Here is a 17,932-nt window from a genome sequence, read left to right on the forward strand (position 1 = left end):
AATGGCTACCATGAAAGGTAAGGACTGTGAAAGTGATTATAGTGAAGTGAGTGTCCCCAGTGTTGTGGAGGGGGGCGTCGACCGTCTCTGCGACGCTCCCAGGCCTAGACCTCTTCCAAGCTCCCAAGCCCAGAGGAGAAGGAAAGTCGAAAGCCGTACGGAGGTTGTGGAGAATTCCCCCCGGTCAGGCGTCCCTTCAGCAGGCTCTGTATATAGACAGGCTGCTCAGGACCGCTATAGGAAAAGCGTCCTCAGAGAGTGCTTCTCTTCGTCCGCTTCTCCCTCTCCTAAACGAGGGTGGAAGGATTCGGACTTGTCCAGGCCCCTGAAAAGGCACTGGAGAGATCCTGTGTTGGATTCTAGCCCAGAACGCTTTTCGGAAGAAGCGCCTCCTTCCATCAAGAAGGCGAAGAGGGTTTTGACGTCCCATGATGTGGGCAAAACTCCTTCGAGGTCTCCCTCTCCCGTTCAAGAAGACGCAGGAGAGGCTTCCAAGAGGATCATTTTGGCGGTGCAGGAGCAGTTATCCGCCTTGGTAGGAGTCCTTTCGAAGGATCCCCCTCGTAAGAAAGACGTGAGACTTCCGGTCAAGAAGACTCGTCTTCCTTCTCCCGCCAGGAGTGAGGCTCCTGTGGGACGTGAGTCGTTTGAGATCTACTCGGATAGAGACTCTTTGGACGATTTTTGATTCGCCAGACAAGCGCGAGGCTTCCTTCAGAAGAGAAAGAGTCTTCTAAGGATTAAGAGCGTCAGACAAGCGAGAAACGCTTTACAGGCGCGAGGATATTCCCAGATGGGATACGGTCTGCCAGACCAGCAGCTTCAGCCGAGCGCGAGGTAACAACCAGGCGTGAGGATTCAGCCAAGCGCGCGCCCAGACAAGCATCATACATACAAGGATGTGGCACCAGAAAGGCGCGAGGCGCCAACCAGACGCGAGGCGTCAGTCAGGCGCGAGAGTTTAGAGAGGCGCGAGGCATCAGTCAGGCGCGAGGCGCCAGCCAAGCGCGAGGAGTCAGCCAGGCGCGAGGCGCCAGCCAGGCGCGAGGATCCTGCCAGGCGCGAGGCAACAGCCAGGCGTGAGGCGCCAGCCAAACGCGAGGCGCCAGCCAAGCGCGAGGCGCCAGCCAAGCGCGAGGAGCCAGCCAAGTACGAGGAGCCAGCCAAGCATAGGAGCTCTATACACTCTCTTAGCCCCTCTCCTATTAGGAGTTTGTCTCCGTAGAGAGAGTTTTTGGACAGGAAGACCCGGCAACGGGAAGTGGCTTCTCCTTCTGATCCGATTTTAGAAGAGGACTCAGAGGACGAGACTCACGGCAGAGAAGGGCTGTCTAACTACAAAGTTTTGACAGCTCTCCTCCTCCAGGAATACGGAGATGCTTTAATCCCTGCCGCTCCTCCTTCGCCTCGTTCTCTTTTCTCTTGCTCTAAGACGCTGAAGTCGTCGGCTTTCTTGAAGATGAGACCGACGATTTCTATGAAGAGAGCTCTTCAGTCTCTGGATAGCTGGATGCTAACCAAGAAAGAGCTAGTAAGGACAGTGTTTGCATGCCTCCCGCTAGACTTACGGGCAAGAGAGGGATTTGGTACCAGACTGGGGAGAATATGGGTCTCACTCTCCCAGCTTCGGCTGAAGCTGACTTTTCCAGTCTGGTAGATGCATCCAGGAGACATAGCCTTCACACTGCGAAGATTACTTGGGGTCTTTCAGAGTTGGATCATCTCCTCAAGGGACTTTTTCACATTCTAGAAGTCTTCAACTTCCTAGATTGGTCCCTTGGGGTGATGTCCAAGAAGGCTCATGCCCCTGAAGGGCTAGATCCGGACGTACTCCTTGCAATTTTGTCCTGTATTGACAAGGCGGTACAGGACGGCTCAGGGGAAGTTTCTTCCTTATTTGGAGCAGGTCTCTTGAAGAAGAGATCTGTTTTTAGCGCTTTCTTGACGAAAGCAGTATCCCATTCGCAAAGAGCAGCCTTGTTATTCGCCCCTAGGTCTGACTGTCTGTTCCCTTCACAGTTGGTGAGGGATATTTCCCGATCTCTGACGGAGAAAGCAACACAGGATCTTCTCCTGCAATCTTCCAGGAAGAAGAGACCAGTGATGGTGGGAGAAAAGAAAGGTGTGTCTACTCCTGTTCGGCCCTTTCGAGGAGGCCCTCCCGCTAGAGTTACGCTAAAAGGAAAACGACCGAGAAGAGAGGTAGAGCCTCGTTCCGTCCCTTTAAAAGGGGAAAGTGAAGTGGCGCTCCTCCAAACACCAGTAGGTGCCAGGCTCCGGGGATTTGCGGAAGCCTGGACTCTCATAGACACAGACGCTTGGTCGATGTCTGTGCTTCAGAAGGGATACCTCATTCCTTTCCTGGACAATCCTCCCCTGACATCAACTCCGCGGGAATTGTCCGCCAATTACAAGGACCCTGTGTTGAAAGATATCTTCAACAAATGGTGGATCAGATGTGGACAAGAGAGCTATAGAACTAGTGCTGGATCAAAGCTCCCCAGGGTTTTACAATCGTCTTTCTTGGTTGCGAAAGCCTCGGGGGCTGGAGACCAGTTCTGGATGTCAGCGCTCTGAACAAGTTTGTTCAGAAACAGAAGTTCTCCATGGAAACCTCTGCTTCAGTCCTTGCGGCTCTTCGCCAAGGGGATTGGATGGTGTGTCTGGATCTCCAGGACGCCTATTTTCACGTCCCGATCCATCCTTCGTCGAAGAAGTACTTCCGTTTCATGACGGGGGGAAGGATCTTCCAATTCAGAGCCTTGTGTTTCGGCCTGTCTACGGCGCCTCAGGTTTTCACGAGCCTTATGAAAAATGTGGCGAAGATGGCTTCATCTGAAAGGAATCAGTATATCTCTGTACCTAGACGACTGGCTTATCAGAGCAAAGTCAGAGAAACAGTGTTTGGAGGACCTGACTGTGACACTAAACCTGATAAAGACCTTAGGATTACTCGTGAACCTCGAGAAGTCCCAAACTTGATCCCCAGCCAGAACTTGGTCTATCTGGGGATTCGGATGGATTCTCGGGTTTTCGAGTATTTCCTTCTCAAGAGAGACTAACGAGAGGTTTAGAAAAAGTCTCTCTCTTCCTAAGGAAGGAACGTACTTCGGCGAGGGAATGGTTGAGCCTATTAGGGACCCTTTCCTCGCTCGAACAGTTCTTTCATCTAGGAAGACTTCATCTCCGTCCTCTTCAGTTCTTCCTCAGAAGATCGTGGAACATGAAGACAGGACTCCTCGGATCTCGGACAGTTTTCCCATTCCAGTTCTGATGAAACGCCATTTAGAATGGTGGTTACTCCCACTGAGGGAAAACAAGGGTACTTCCCTGGAAATACAGAGCCCAAACCTTGTATTGTTTTCCGACACGTCGGAAAAAGGTTGGGGAGCAACCTTGGGAAAGAGAGAGGTGTCAGGCACTTGGAATGCTCTTCAAGTGTCCTGGCACATAAAACTGCAAAGAACTGTTTGCTGATACACCTAGCTCTAAAGAGCTTCGAACCGTTAGTGAGCAACAAAATAGTACAAGTGAATGCGGACAATACAACTGCCCTTGCATACATTTCGGAAGCAAGGAGGTACTCACTCGTATGCCCTTTACGAACTCGCAAGAGACCTGCTGTTGTGGACATCGCAAAGGAACATCTCTCTATTGATGAGGTTCGTTCAGGGAGTAAGGAACGTGAGAGCGGACAGGCTGAGCAGGAGGAACCAGGTCCTTCATACCGAATGGACCCTCCACTCAGACGTTTGCCGCAATCTCTGGTCTCTTTGGGGGACTCCTCATGTCGACCTCTTTGCCACGTTCCTCTCGAAGAGACTGGAAGTCTTCTGTTCAGTAGTGGAAGACCCCAGAGCTCTAGCAGTAGATGCCTTCCTGCTAGATTGGTCTCAGGTAGACGTTTACGCATTTCCCCCATTCAAGATTCTGGGGCAAGTGCTCAGGAAGTTTGTGACTTCAAAGGGGACAAGAATGACCCTGATAGCCCCCTTTGGCCAGCTCAAGAGTGGTTCCCAGAGGTGCTGGAGTGGATAGTAGACTTCCCCAGATCCCTTCCACAAAGGAAGGATCTTCTCAGACAACCACACTTCGAGAGGTTTCATCAAAAACCTCCCCGCTCTCGCTCTGACTGCCTTTCGACTATCGAAAGACTTGTCAGAGCGAGAGGCTTTTCTAGCAAAGCAGCAAGCTCGATCGCTAGAGCCCGGAGAACTTCCACTATCCGGGTTTACCAATCCAAGTGGGAAGTTTTTAGAAGGGGGTGTAAGTCGAAGAAGTTGTCCTCCTCCAGTACCTCTGTAACAGAAATTGCTGATTTTCTGTTATTTCTGAGAGAAGAATCGCGTCTCTCCGTAGCCACGATAAAGGGCTATAGGAGTATGCTATCGGCCGTCTTTAGGAATAGAGGCCTAGATTTGGGAAACGATAAAGATCTACATGATCTGATTAGGTCTTTTGAGACCAAGAAGTCTAAGATTACTTCTCCCCCTAACTGGAATCTAGACGTAGTGCTTAAGTTCTTGTCTTCAGAGAGATTCGAACCCCTAAATTTGGCCTCGTTTCGTGATATAACGAGAAAATGTTTATTTCTTTTGTCACTGGCGACGGCGAAAAGAGTTAGTGAACTGCACGCCCTTAGTGACAAAGTCGGGTTCAATATAGATTCAGCCATCTGTTCCTTCAAGGAATTATTCTTGGCGAAGAATGAAAATCCTTCGAATCCCTGGCCGAGAAACTTCGAGGTAAAAGGATTATCGGGTCTCGTCGGCAGGGAACCGGAGAGGTCTCTTTGCCCAGTAAGGGCGTTAAAGTTTTACTTACAGAAAAAGAAACAGTTGGGAGGTTCTAGACAAGGTCTTTGGTGCTCGGTGAAGGATCCATCAAGACCTATGTCTAAGAATGCTTTAGCCTTTTTTGTCAGGAACGTAATTACGGACGCTCATAAGGCTTGCACGGATGATTCTTTCAAACTCCTGAGAGTAAGAGCTCATGAAGTGAGAGCAGTGGCGACGTCTCTCTCTTTTCAGAGAAAATATGTCACTGAAGAATATCTTGGAAGCGACATATTGGAGATGTAATTCTGTGTTTGCTTCTCACTATTAGAAGGACGTGCGTGTGACCTATGAAAAATGTTTTTCCTTAGGTCCGTTTGTGTCTGCGGGCACAATCCTGGGTACAGGAGCTAACAACCAAAATCCTTAATTTTTACTATCGTTAAGTCTAATAGATATGTTCTAGACTTTCTGCTGAACAAGTGCAGATACCGCACAGGCGGCCAGTCACTTCCGTTCAGTAAGGAAATCTTGTGATATCTTTTAGTAGATGAGTATCATTTTTTTGGAAAATTATTGTGTGCGTGTGCAATTTGGTTTGAGTTACGGTTGTTGCGAAGAGTTTGGGGATAACTCTGAGCAATTTTTAATACTACATGGTGGTTAGGATCAGGTGGTCGGGATGGTGTGCTCCTTAATAAGGTGTGTTGTCATATAAGTGGATCAGCACCCATTGACAAAGTCCTTTCAGGCTCTGCCGAGTAAGTGGATAAGACCCCTTCGGCAGTTCCACAAGAATTCTTGGCCATAGATCACATATCTCGCTAAAGTTTCTTGAGGTGATGCAGACTACGGGGCAAACACCCACGAAGTCTACCACCTATCAGGTAGGAACCAAGGTTTTTATGTATACCTACAACAGATGTTGTTTACCTGTCTATTCCAGTAGTAGCTGTCTCTTACCCTCCACCGAAGGGTGCCAATCAGCTATGTATATATCTGACAGGTAAGTTGATTGTATGAAAATGATATTGTTATAATACAATAAAGTTTCATACATACTTACCTGGCAGATATGTACGATTAGGGCCCACCCAGCCTCCCCGCAAGGAGACAGGTGGAAGAGAAAATATATGAGTAGAAAACGGGAATGGTTCCTAGTCCTGCCGCCCAGGGCAGGCCGGTAGATCACCTGACCTACCTGTAGCGAGTGGCGCGAAATTTGAATTTCTGTCGGGGACGACGGAGTCTTAGCTATGTATATATCTGCCAGGTAAGTATGTATGAAACTTTATTGTATTATAACAATATCATTTTTCATCATTTGGGTACTGTAAAGAGCTGGATATTAAACTAGAATTATTTTGCTGTATTCTGATAACTTTTTTGGCTCCGCAGGTGAAAACTACAGCACCACGACGGTACTGTGTACGGCCAAATTCTGGTTTGGTGGAGCCCCATGGGGCAGTTAGCGTTGCGGTTATGCTTCAGCCTTTTGATTATGATCCACATGAGAAGAACAAACACAAGTTTATGGTGCAAAGTCTGTTTGCCCCAGAAGGAGAAGTTAATTTAGATGGGCTGGTAAGTTCAAAGCTGTATTATCATTGTGGTCTTTATTGTGTTTAAATAAGAGTTGGATCACATCCAGGGGTTTGTATAGCCTCGTAACCTCGTGATTGAAGTATCTGGTTTTGTAGGAAAAGTATATGTTATTCCTACTCAATCAATCTGTTTTTATACATTTTACGAGCAGTATTGAATGTCAGAATTTACTTAAAATTTACTTTCTCTAGTACTCATAAGTGCATAATCATAAAACAAACCAAAGAATTGAGCCCATTGGTGAAACTAATACAATCTAATCAGCATAAGGTATTGTATGCAAATTTAATAATAGCTGTTCTGTAAAGTAGGTACTATTATCAAATTATGAACATATTGATTTTGTGTGTGGTTACCTCTGGATATTTAAAATAGAAAATAGATTTTTTTATTTGTGCTAAATTTCCCATCCCCAATATCTTAATTCTTTAAAAAATCTCATTTAATGATATCAATCACTTCAGTATTTTGTTTGATGGTTATATGACTGTTAACTGCTACAGGTGTCTTGTTTTTATACTCAACATCCATTCTACAAATAAAGGCCAAAAGTAGGTCTCAAAATACTACTCTGTAGATGCTACGACATGATGTTTTTAGGTTGAGAGAAAATGTGAACATCAACTATGCTGCCAGTGACACAAAAAACTGCAAATTGACAACCAGCACTTGCTCTTCAACATGAAAGTCGTGAAATGTAAAAAGAGCCCTATCGTTTAGCTCAAAGGTATTGCCACATAGAAGTCAGTTTGAATGAATCTTGACTCAAATTAAGGTTATGTAATTAGAGATTTTGGTTGTGGCATGTCATGATAAAATTTTGGGCAGTTCTGTTTTAGAAGAGTGGAGTATTTAAGTTTGCTCTTTTATTTGAAAGGGTTAATTCATACATATACTTTTAACATTCATATACGTATAGTTTATTGTATTACACTATCCAGGGTACAAAAATGAGGGATTTGTTTTTGCTTAGTTGAAATCAGCATTTGGATTTCTGTCAGTTGAACGTTATAAGTTGTAAAGTGTATTCCAGATGTGTCTTCATATTTTTGTAAAGTCATTTTAAATAATCCCTTAGTTTGCAAGTCATCATTAGAGTGCTTGGTTTTTAACCAAGAAATAACCATTTTACATCCTCCTGGTGAGGTTGGCAGATTGGGTGAATTCTTAGATCTATGTTGAGATTTTTGCTAGTGTTGATAGTGATGTATATTGAATGTTTTCTTGATAAGTTCACTAATACACAGTGTTTTTAGTTAATGAAGTTGATCGTTTCAGTTTAAAGAAGCTGATCAGAGCCAGTTGATGGACTCCAAACTTAGGTGTGTATTCGAGTTGCCAATGGATGCGCCACAACAGAATAATCTTGATGCATTGCCCACGCCACAGCCACAAGTCGAAGTTCCCAAACCATCGCCAAAGGTTTGTCGTCTTTGTTCTCTACTGATTCATAGTTTTTTTTTAAATGGTAAAAACTGATTCTTGGAAGATGTTATACTTAGTAAAAAAAATTTTTTTGAAAATGTTGTATAACTTAGTGTTTACTTGTATAAACTTTTAACTCGTCACTGAATTTTCATTTCATTCATTTAATCACCATTGTAGGGTCCAGTTTTTCTATCTTTTTGTTCTCAGTAGCTTAGTGAAAGATGCTAAAGATATTAAGAGTCAGTGTGCGTACAGTAGTAAAGAAGTTAGATATTATCTAAGAACCTTTAAAAAAAAAATTTTTTGTTGTACAAGATGCTAATTGAATATTTAGTGTAGTTATTTTATATGTATATACCAATTTTATATTTTATAGGCTAATAACATTGAGGCAGAGCTCAAGAAGGCAGGTGAAGAAATCAAAAGGCTTCGGGAAGAAATAAGTTCGCTTCGTCAAGATAACCTTCAACTAAAGGTAAGGCATCCAGAACCTTATTTTTCCTTTCAGTATTATTATTTGTATTTTTTTTTATTAATATGTCTATATTGCCTTTGAAGTTTTACATTAACAGGTGGTGGTATACTGACTTGAATTGGCTAGCCATCTTGTTAAATACACCATTGATTTTGCTGTTCTTATTGTTGATATTTTGACAGGAAATCTTTGCACTGTTATAAGATTTGAGAGAGTTGTTGCCATTAGTGGCTGTGTCAGTGAACCCAACACTAATTATAAATGGTCTTTTTGCCATTTGTAAAATATTGGTGGTTAGTTCAGTGGCTTAAGCCAAAAATTTTTTTGCAAATTTTGATGGGAAAACTTTTGACTAAAAGTTTTGGTTGGTCTGTGGCAAAAAAGAAAAGTTGCCTTTTGTCAGCCTATTCTCCGTCTTATTGGGATGTTTTCTCCGACAGGTCGAGTATAGCAAGACTGTGGAGAAATAGAAAACTTTCTCTCAAGTATTCTATATTCTAAAAGTTTTTGTTTGATTTCCTTTTTGTGATTGCTCTTGCTGTCAACCATGTATACCGTATTCCAGTCTTTGATTGGAGTATATGTGAAACACTGCTTATCCATATATTGCTTGTGGTAACACTGTGTATTGGGTATATTTTACTAAAATACCAAAATGAACACTACAGTTTTTTGTCTGTCATTTAATGCATTAACCAGTTTGATGGTAGGTAATGTAATAGGTTCTGCAGTAGCTCGTGAAGTTAGGGTGTAAGAGTTCCGATGTATGTTTTAAAATTTCTTGCTCTGTCAGGTGTTAGATAATAGGATCTCAGCAAATACACCTACCATCAAGAATGCTGATGTCCATCATTTTTATGCACGTGATTTATTTAAGACTTATCAAGAGGAAACGGAAAGCATTTTTCTATAGTCATGATTATGCAGGGTTTACACGCTTGATTAGTAGCTAAGGTTTTCTAGGGCTTACATATTTGCTGATGTTGAGGGTAATCATGCACCATCAGTTTTCTTTGTTGATTTATGAAATTTAGAAAGACCAGAAAATATTGAAAAATATAGATCTCTAAATTTTTAAAAGTACAGTTAAAAATATAGAAGTGAACAAAATTTTTACTCTAACAACAAACTGCAGCCAATTATAGTCTTGAAATAGTTGATGATGTTTTTGGAAATGATGCAAAAAACTGTAAGTAATGTAAAATGCTAGCCTGTGTTGGAAAATTTGCCCCTTGAGTACTTATGTGAAAACTTAAAAAGGAAATAAATTTAGTTGCATATAGTGGTCATTAAAATTAAAAAACATTAATGTATGCCTGTGTAAATATGTGTTGATCTTGTCTGAATTTGTTTTATGCTTTGATAATATACTAAGATACTTGCAACTAATCCTCATCTAGACAAATGCACTGACATATGTATGCCACTCATTCATTTATTATTGTACGAAAGAATTTTAGGTTTGAAGATTGCTCTCCCTCAATCAAGCATTGTCAATAATCAGAAGACAAGTTTAGGCTAAAATTATCAATACTGTAGAACCCCAGACCTCAACTGTATCAGAAGTTGACATAATCGGGTTTCGACACCAAATTTTGAGTAAACTTTGAATTAGAGTTTGAACAAAATTCCAGAATTTGACCAGTGTGTCCTTATGATGTTTGTGAACAGAACTGTTTCAGTCAACCTCCACTAGTTGGTGTTGTTTGTGGCGTTTTGTGTTACCAGATCTCGGATGCTAAACTGCATATGAAATTATGCTAATATGCTACATCTATTAAAATATGCTTGTGGGTAAAAGTACGCTAATTTTATGCTAACTTAGATATCGCTTCTCATTTGTTGCTAAACTCTACATGAAAGTGTGCTAGATCTATCAGAATTATCCTAATGTTATGCCAAATTAGATCTCACTTTCCAATATATATGAAATTATGCTAGTGGGATGACAAAATTGTGCTGCTAATATGTTAACATAGTTCTCACTTCCCATTTGATGCTAAACACTACAAGAAATTATGCTAAATATATCAGTTACGCTGATATTATGCTTAGATCTCACTTCCATTTGATGCCAAACTCTGTGAAATTATGCTAAATCTATCAAATTTATGCTAGTGGGATGACAAAGTTAATTTTATGCTAACAGATGTCATATCTCATTTGATGCTAAACTCTATAGGAAATTATGCCAAATCTATCAAATTTATGCTAGTGGGATGACAAAATTGTGTTAATGTTACATTAAATTAATATTTTATCTTTAAAGTGAATATAAATATATAACATATAAATAAAATTGGTCATTAAATATGAAAGTTGATAATCATATTTACAGGAAATATCTTAATGGACTGTAGCATGTCCATGGAAGTGATACTTTCACTACATATTAGTTCATTTGTTTACCACCATGGAAGAAATGCACTCAGTCTTCATATAGTAATGGTTAGCAAGGCTCGAACTAACCTTGGAAGAATAGGATATTTATCACTTAGATAAACTTTAACCCAGAATGACACTGCATCGATGTTTTCTTTATTGCATCAATGTTTTCATAAAGAAAACTGTCAATATCATCACTTGTAATTAATTAGTGCACATCATTCACTATCCAGATCCTGTTGTTCATTCTTCAAGATTAGGGATTTTGTTTTGCACTTATGTCATGAAACACAGACATTTGTGGTGCTTGGGCAGTATGTATGAGGGACGCATCAAATCTGTGGTTAGATTTTCTTATGTGACAGATTGATAAACTTAATTTATTAAAATATTACGTACGATATAGTATCAGATGAAGACAGGTATGTTTACTTTTAATGATTCTACGTATATTTATGCCAAACTTCACAAAATTATGCTAAATGGGTCTTTATGCCATATATTACGCTACACAATGAAATCTACCTCAAATATACTAAAAGCATCAAATGATGCTACTGCATCTAGTAATATTGATGGCGGTGTGCTGCGCTTTGTTTAAAACTTGATATCACTGCTGTTATTGTTTTGGTTTCGTGGTATGTGCATGGTTTTCGCTTTAGCGGGATATCCTTGGTGTAAGGCAAGCATCCATCCTCGATTTCTTTTAGACAGTCCTAGTCTCAAAACTATGCACACACACGTATGCATTTTGTAGTAAATGCAATGTTTGTGTGAGGTTTGGTACCGAAAAAAATGTGTCCTAAAAATCAATTAATGATAAAGTATGAAAAATATACAAAGACTTTCGAACATCGTTCTGAGATTTGGTAGTGAGAGCGATGTATCATAAAAATCCACAATTAATAGTGAAGGATGAAAAATATACATAGGCTTTCAACATCAGTGTTAGTGTAAACACTGAAGGGTGTTTGAAAATCTTTGTAGATTTTACATAGTAATATTCTTCTTTATTATATAATTAGGGATTTTTATGAAAGATTGTTCTTCTCGACATTGGAATTTCTTCACAAGTGAAAGCAATGTTTAGTACTTGTGGGGTTCAGTAACGAACGCAATCTTTACGCTTTGTCGAGCTTCCTGGTAAAGAAGAAGTTTGTAATTTGCCGCTGTAGAAGACACATTCCTATTTTACAAGGATATTATATGAAGACAGTTTTAATATCTAACATTTATTGAAAGAAATTTTAAAGGGATTTAGTACATACAGTATGTATACATATACATAGGTTTGTTTACATCTGCTCATGCCACACGCTGCCTACTTTATGTAGGCAAATTTTTGCAAGTTATGGTAAACATAATTCAGCCCAATGTTAACATTTTGTTAATTTACTGGGTATACTGTAATAGTTAGGCTTGTTCTTCAATGTTTTATTGTTAGAAACAAGTTTTGTGCCTACCTGTTACTCTGCACTCTGTGTAGAAGTAGCTAGCCTATGGCCCCCGGTCAACCATTGGTAATAAAGCCGCATTGGACTTAGGCCAGTTTTTTTTTTTTTTTTTTTTTTTTTTTTTTTCTTGTAAATTAATTTCTTCAAGAATAACAAATATACATCTAATATGATGTATATTTAACTCTGAACTTGTTTAGTTGTGTACTGTTTTATGTAATAAGGCAAGGTAAGGGTAGTAATGGATGGTCAGGAGTGGATTAACCCATTTTTAGTCATTTCTTACGGAAAGTATTGACTCAGATCTTGAAAAAATTGAATTTCGGCGCCTATTTTGGAACAGATTATTGTTGAGGTCTGGGGCTGTACTGTACTGTTTATTTTGACTTTGCTTAAAGAAAAGTGAGCAAGTTGAGCTTAGGAGCCAGTCTACATAATTTCCTTTCAAGTCAAATGCTTCAAGTTTTGGCCAATGGAGTAAAATCCAAACCTGCCTGTGTCCTATCAGTTGTCCCATAAGATTAGTCCTCCCTTCTGTTCTCTGTATTATCATGACCTTTTGATATTAGGAGGAACTGCATAGCATTTATGATTTTTTGCTGATGATTGTCATGTTTCAGCCATGGATAGAGTAAACTATTGATAGTCTCACAGTAAGAAAATGTAGTTGTGCCATTGGCCCAGAGAAACAAGGTGACCATTCTTTAATGGGGATAGATTTTAGCATGCGGCCTATGAGGAAATCATAGATTTTTTTACATGATCTGGATGGAAAGACTGATAAACCAAGTGAAAGACCTGAAAGTCAGCAAAGCTTACAATCTAACATGGTCTACCCATATTTATGCGATCACAGCATACTTGTCATAAGCATTTGGCATAGATACTGAGAACATTTTCAAAAGGAGCTAACACCCTATGTATGCAGGTGACATTGGTTAGACCAGTTATGGACTACTCCTTCCCTGTATGGTCTCCACACACATAACTACGGCTGCAGAGATTTATAAAGGACACAGTATGCAATTTCATTTGCATGACTTTCCTTACATTGATAGACTGAAGGTGATGAAACTATTTATAATGATGGACAGCACATGTATGAATGCTAAAGATTTAATACATCAACAAAATCAAAGAGGGCTTGATTTTTAATCTACCAGCTCTTATAAAACCAGACGTGTTGGTTCCATGGCAATATCTCTCTCTCTCTCTCTCTCTCTCTCTCTCTCTCTCTCTCTCTCTCTCTTTCAAATTATAGCTATGTTGAAACTGCCATAAGGTTGGACAGTGCATTGGGAAGAGATTCATTCTCTCTCTCTCTCTCTCTCTCTCTCTCTATTGACCATTGATGATATGTTTGGAATTTATGTTTTTGAAGTATGAATTAAAGCCTATACTTCAAAGGTACAGCACACTTATTAAAAAAAGCTGTCAAGTTGAGGTATGCAGGCTACAACCCTATTCTCCCCTAGTCGGTAAATCGAAAGGGTGTAGGCCTCCTGCCCCCTAATATTATAGGAAACCCTTGGGTCCCCATATTGTGGGTAGCCTGTTTGTACCTATAGAAACACTTCCACATAGATGTCAACTCCGAAAGTTAAAAAAAAAATGAGGGGGTATGAAAAAGTGGTTATTATGGCCCCCTTAAAAACAACTCACAAATTTTGGATTTTGGGACAGTCCTTGAATTTCAGATTTTGACTAAAATCTTCCTTTTTGGGGGGAGGGGAGTCTATGCTAAAAATTTGGTAGTTGTCGACTCCAAAAGTTGTAAAAAATAAGGGGTTATGAAAAGAGGGTTTATGAACCCCTTAGAAACGGCTCTTTAATTTTGGATTTTTACTAAAACCTTCCGGTGTGGTAAAAATTTGGTAGCCGTAGCTTCAACTCCAAAAGCTGTATAAAATATGGGAGTATTAAATTGGGGATTTATGACCCCCCTTAAAAACTGCTCTCAAATTTGGATTTTGACTAAAGCCTTTCTGTGGAAGAGTGAAGTCTATGGTACAAAATTTGGTAGCCCTAGCTTCAAATCCAAAGTTTGTAAAAAATGAAGTGGTATGAAAAAGGGGGTTAACCCCTTAGAAACAGGTATCGAATTTTGGTTATAAAAATGCATTGTATATATTGTGACGTTCATCTGTTGCCTTAGTGTCCTTCAAATGATCTGTCCAACTTTCCTGACTCGTCAAATGCCAGTTTTCAATAGTGGCAAGTTTATGAGCATTCCTATCACTGCAGATACAAGAACACCTGTATATTTTGAGATGTTAAGTGGAAATGGAGTATACCAAATCAAAAGACCTATTGAATTGACCATACCAACTTTTACATGTACAAAGGACATAAGGCTCATCCCTGAATATGTGACTTTGTAATCTTCTGAATAACTGTGAGCAAGAGCTTTTTAATAGTTACGGATATCAGGATTTGAGTTGTTCGTATTATCCGTAGTTCTGATGGGATAAATAATCCTGTCTTTGAGGGAGACTACAAGAGGTGAATAGTCTTTATTTGGGTACATTTTCCAAAGAACTAAAGTTGTTTTTGCAAATTGTTTTCTTTTTTCCATGAGACTGCTGTCAGGACGCGCCCCCCCCCCCCCCCTCCCCCCCCCCCCTCTCTCTCTCTCTCTCTCTCAGTTACATCCTTGTAACAGAACAGCCATAAAAACTGTATAATGAAAGCCCAATTCTACCCATAATGACTACTACATCTGTCTGAGGTGTACCTTTCTTTGTGGAATTTGCACAAGAGACTTTTGGAAGATGATTAGTTTACTTACTTTGTCATTGGAAGATGGTTAGTTTGCTTTTAAAATGCTGCCTTTCCTGGAAATGTTGATTTGATCATTGTTTATGCATGATCTGCAATGACAGTTTTCACTGTCTTTTAAGTTCTTGGTTTGTTACCCCTGTTGGTATGAAGTGTAATTTACCCCACTCTGCAGTCTTCTGTTGCTTTCATAGATGTTTTAACAAATATTTATTAAATCTCATTGTTACCTACGATGTAAATCTTGGATTTGTAATGTTTTTGAGCTAAAATTGGTACTAGTCCTGTAGGTGCTTGTCAACTGGGCTTTGGCTTGGCTCTGGCACAAAGAGTATTCAAAAGGAATTTGACTGTCAGGTAAGATAAGTTGAAAGTAAATAAGAAAAAAACAGTTCAGCAACATACACTGCACTTGTCTTCCAGATTTTGTTCCCAAGTGTATATTTTCTTAACATAATTGAGATATAGTTGTACTGTTTTGTATATACTGATAGATTTTAAAATACAGTTTTGCATTGAAGTAGATAATGAAAGATTGTATAATAATTAAAGGAAAATTTTTAAATATAAATGAGGATGGCTCATCATATGATGGAAGACTTGCTTCCTAGAGAGTGAGAGGACAAGAATAATTTGTGATGATTACCAATGAAACCATCCCACCCGAGTACCAATAAATCTGCTGTCAATATTGTGTTTTAGGTTTTCAGACATGTCTCTAAACTGTTTTCTTTGAAGTGAAATGTTAGAAATATTTAGACTGATACTATAAATTCTGGATGAGTGCACCTCTCAGTGGTCACCAACTATTGGTGTGACAGTAGTATGAGTGTCAGTGATTGTAGTAGGGATTTTTATTTTGAATTTAATTATATAGTTTATTCATTGTTACTGGAGTTAGTCTTTACTTTAATGTAAAAAGAAAGAGTGGAAAGTTTTAGGGCACTTGTCTAGTGCCATAAAATTTGTGATTTATGGCACCATAACAAGCCAAGTTTCGGTTATTGGGCGCTATAACATAACCTAACATTCGTCATTAACCGAAACTGGTGCCGCAGTTAATGGCGGTTTTCACTTATCAGCATCCCACTGATAACTAGGGTCTGCCTATATTTGTTCCTCCCTAATAGAAAAAAAAGCATCTAGGATTATGAAGCTTTAAAAACTAAACTTTTTTGCCATGCCTTTAGTTTTTACTACTGTCTCTGAAGGAAAGGCCATCTGCCTTTTAAACTGAAAGTTTATGGTGGTTAGTATAGAAATCTTTTATCGAGCTTCTTACAGAGGTTTTTTTTATGGGGTTGGGTGGGTTATATAATTATTTTAATTGTTATTAATATAATGGTAATAATTAACTGAATCAGCAAAGGAAAGAAATAATACTCATAATTTTGACTACACATTTGCAGCTGCCTACAAGAATATGCTAAGTATCAGTTGGCAGTGTATAAAAAGAAAAATTTTAAATACAGTACAACAGATTACAAAAGATCTTGTCATATGTTGTTTCCCTCACTCTCTTAACTGATGTTTAAAACTTCATACAAAATTTTTTTTTTTATATATTTACAGGAGGATTCCATTAGGCAGCGTTCATCACAAGTTCCCAGTGAGAAAAGGAATGTCGTGTCTAGTGTTATTCCCCAGCAGGAGACTCAACAGGCTAATCCTATGATGCATTTGGTTGCTGCATTTATTATTGCCTTGGTGGGCTATATCTTGGGCAAGTTCATACTTTGAAGAACTCCTTGCACTCCATCCCAGGAAGAATAGGTAGCAATCGGCAAATTTTCTACCAACATCAGCTGTCCTCCTATGATAAAAATGGAGGATGAAGATTACCCTAGTTTGGGTGAACAGTTGCTAGCTGGGTATAAAATACAGTATATCTATATTAGCTATGGTATGCCTTCTATTTTAGTATAAAGTGGAAATTAGCCCTCTCTCCTTTTTAATTTAAGTTTTGTTTCTTTTGTATAGGAGTTTTATTAGAAAAATGCAAAGTTATCCAAAATCACACACAAAACAGCCCACACCACCACCTTCACCTGCAGCTGTTGAAAGAACTTTTCAGCAAAATCCATTGAGCTGAACAAATAAAAAGTTGTGACATGTTCATGTTTTCCAGAATAACCCAGTTAGCTTTTGCTTTAATGTGTAACACTTAGGCATTATGAGCAATGGAATTAGTTAGAGCCTTCAAAAGTGTAAGAAAAATGTGGAAAAAGTGTATTATATTTTGAATTATTTATTTGAAGGAAAAATTTTTATTTGTAAGGATTCATGTTGAATGTTGATTTTATACATAAATGCGCAATATGAAAGCATTGCATTTTTGGTGATCAAGTCATCATCACTTTGCCTGTGATTAGTTAAAACTCACATTTATGAGTAATTAATGTGCTCTTTTAATATACTGTATATCATTTAGTAATAGTCCAATTTGATGTTCAGTTTGCTAGGGAAATTATATACAGCTATTGTTAAAAATCTAAATTTCAGGGTTCTTTTCATATAGTATTTTTATGCTAAAATTACCTAGCCATATACAATTCCATTAAGAAGTTATAAGGGACAGGTTTTGTCATAATAGCTTCTCCAGATATGTTGTATTTCATTATAATTCTTTTCTAACTTGTGCAATCCATGTCATGGATGAAACTTCTCTATATCTTTATTTTTTTCCTCATGTTTTCTGTAGGAAGCATAGTACAGTATATACTATACATTGTTTACATTTTTTTGTACGCAACTTTTAACAAGGGTCATGATTTAATTAGATCTAGTTCACCCTGTTCTGGTCATTGTTTTTAATTTCAAGTCATTCAGTTTAAGACAAAGTCTTCACAAGAAGAAAAAAGGGAATATGTGCAGAATTTGTGTCTCTTTACCCTTGCCTCCAGGTCTGTTGTTGTTGTTGTTGTGCAGGATTTATGAAAGGGAGACCTGAACTTTGGAATGAAAAAATAACAGCATTCCTGTTTACCATAGGGTATATAGTATACAGTATATAAAATATATATATATCATTG

At 39.1% G+C, this 17,932-nt stretch overlaps 1 protein-coding gene across 1 annotated transcript; it reads left to right on the forward strand.

Moving 5' to 3' along the window:
- Window positions 1-6,149: 6,149 nt before the first annotated feature.
- Window positions 6,150-17,776, forward strand: LOC135203657 (vesicle-associated membrane protein-associated protein A-like). Its single transcript, XM_064233516.1, has 4 exons — window positions 6,150-6,359; window positions 7,659-7,802; window positions 8,185-8,283; window positions 16,473-17,776. The coding sequence occupies exons 1-4, from the start codon at window positions 6,258-6,260 to the stop codon at window positions 16,638-16,640; spliced, it is 513 nt and encodes a 170-aa protein (XP_064089586.1). The 5' UTR covers window positions 6,150-6,257; the 3' UTR covers window positions 16,641-17,776.
- Window positions 17,777-17,932: the final 156 nt, after the last annotated feature.

Source organism: Macrobrachium nipponense, chromosome 36, assembly GCF_015104395.2.
Source record: "Macrobrachium nipponense isolate FS-2020 chromosome 36, ASM1510439v2, whole genome shotgun sequence".
Classification (NCBI taxonomy): domain Eukaryota; kingdom Metazoa; phylum Arthropoda; class Malacostraca; order Decapoda; family Palaemonidae; genus Macrobrachium; species Macrobrachium nipponense.

Bases quoted from the DNA above. Each gene is read 5' to 3' on its own strand.
- LOC135203657 (XM_064233516.1), top strand. From the start codon at position 6,258: ATGCTTCAGCCTTTTGATTATGATCCACATGAGAAGAACAAACACAAG. The intron at 7,803-8,184 runs GTTTGTCGTCTT...TATATTTTATAG, and splicing joins TTCCCAAACCATCGCCAAAG to GCTAATAACATTGAGGCAGA. The intron at 8,284-16,472 runs GTAAGGCATCCA...ATATATTTACAG, and splicing joins AAGATAACCTTCAACTAAAG to GAGGATTCCATTAGGCAGCG.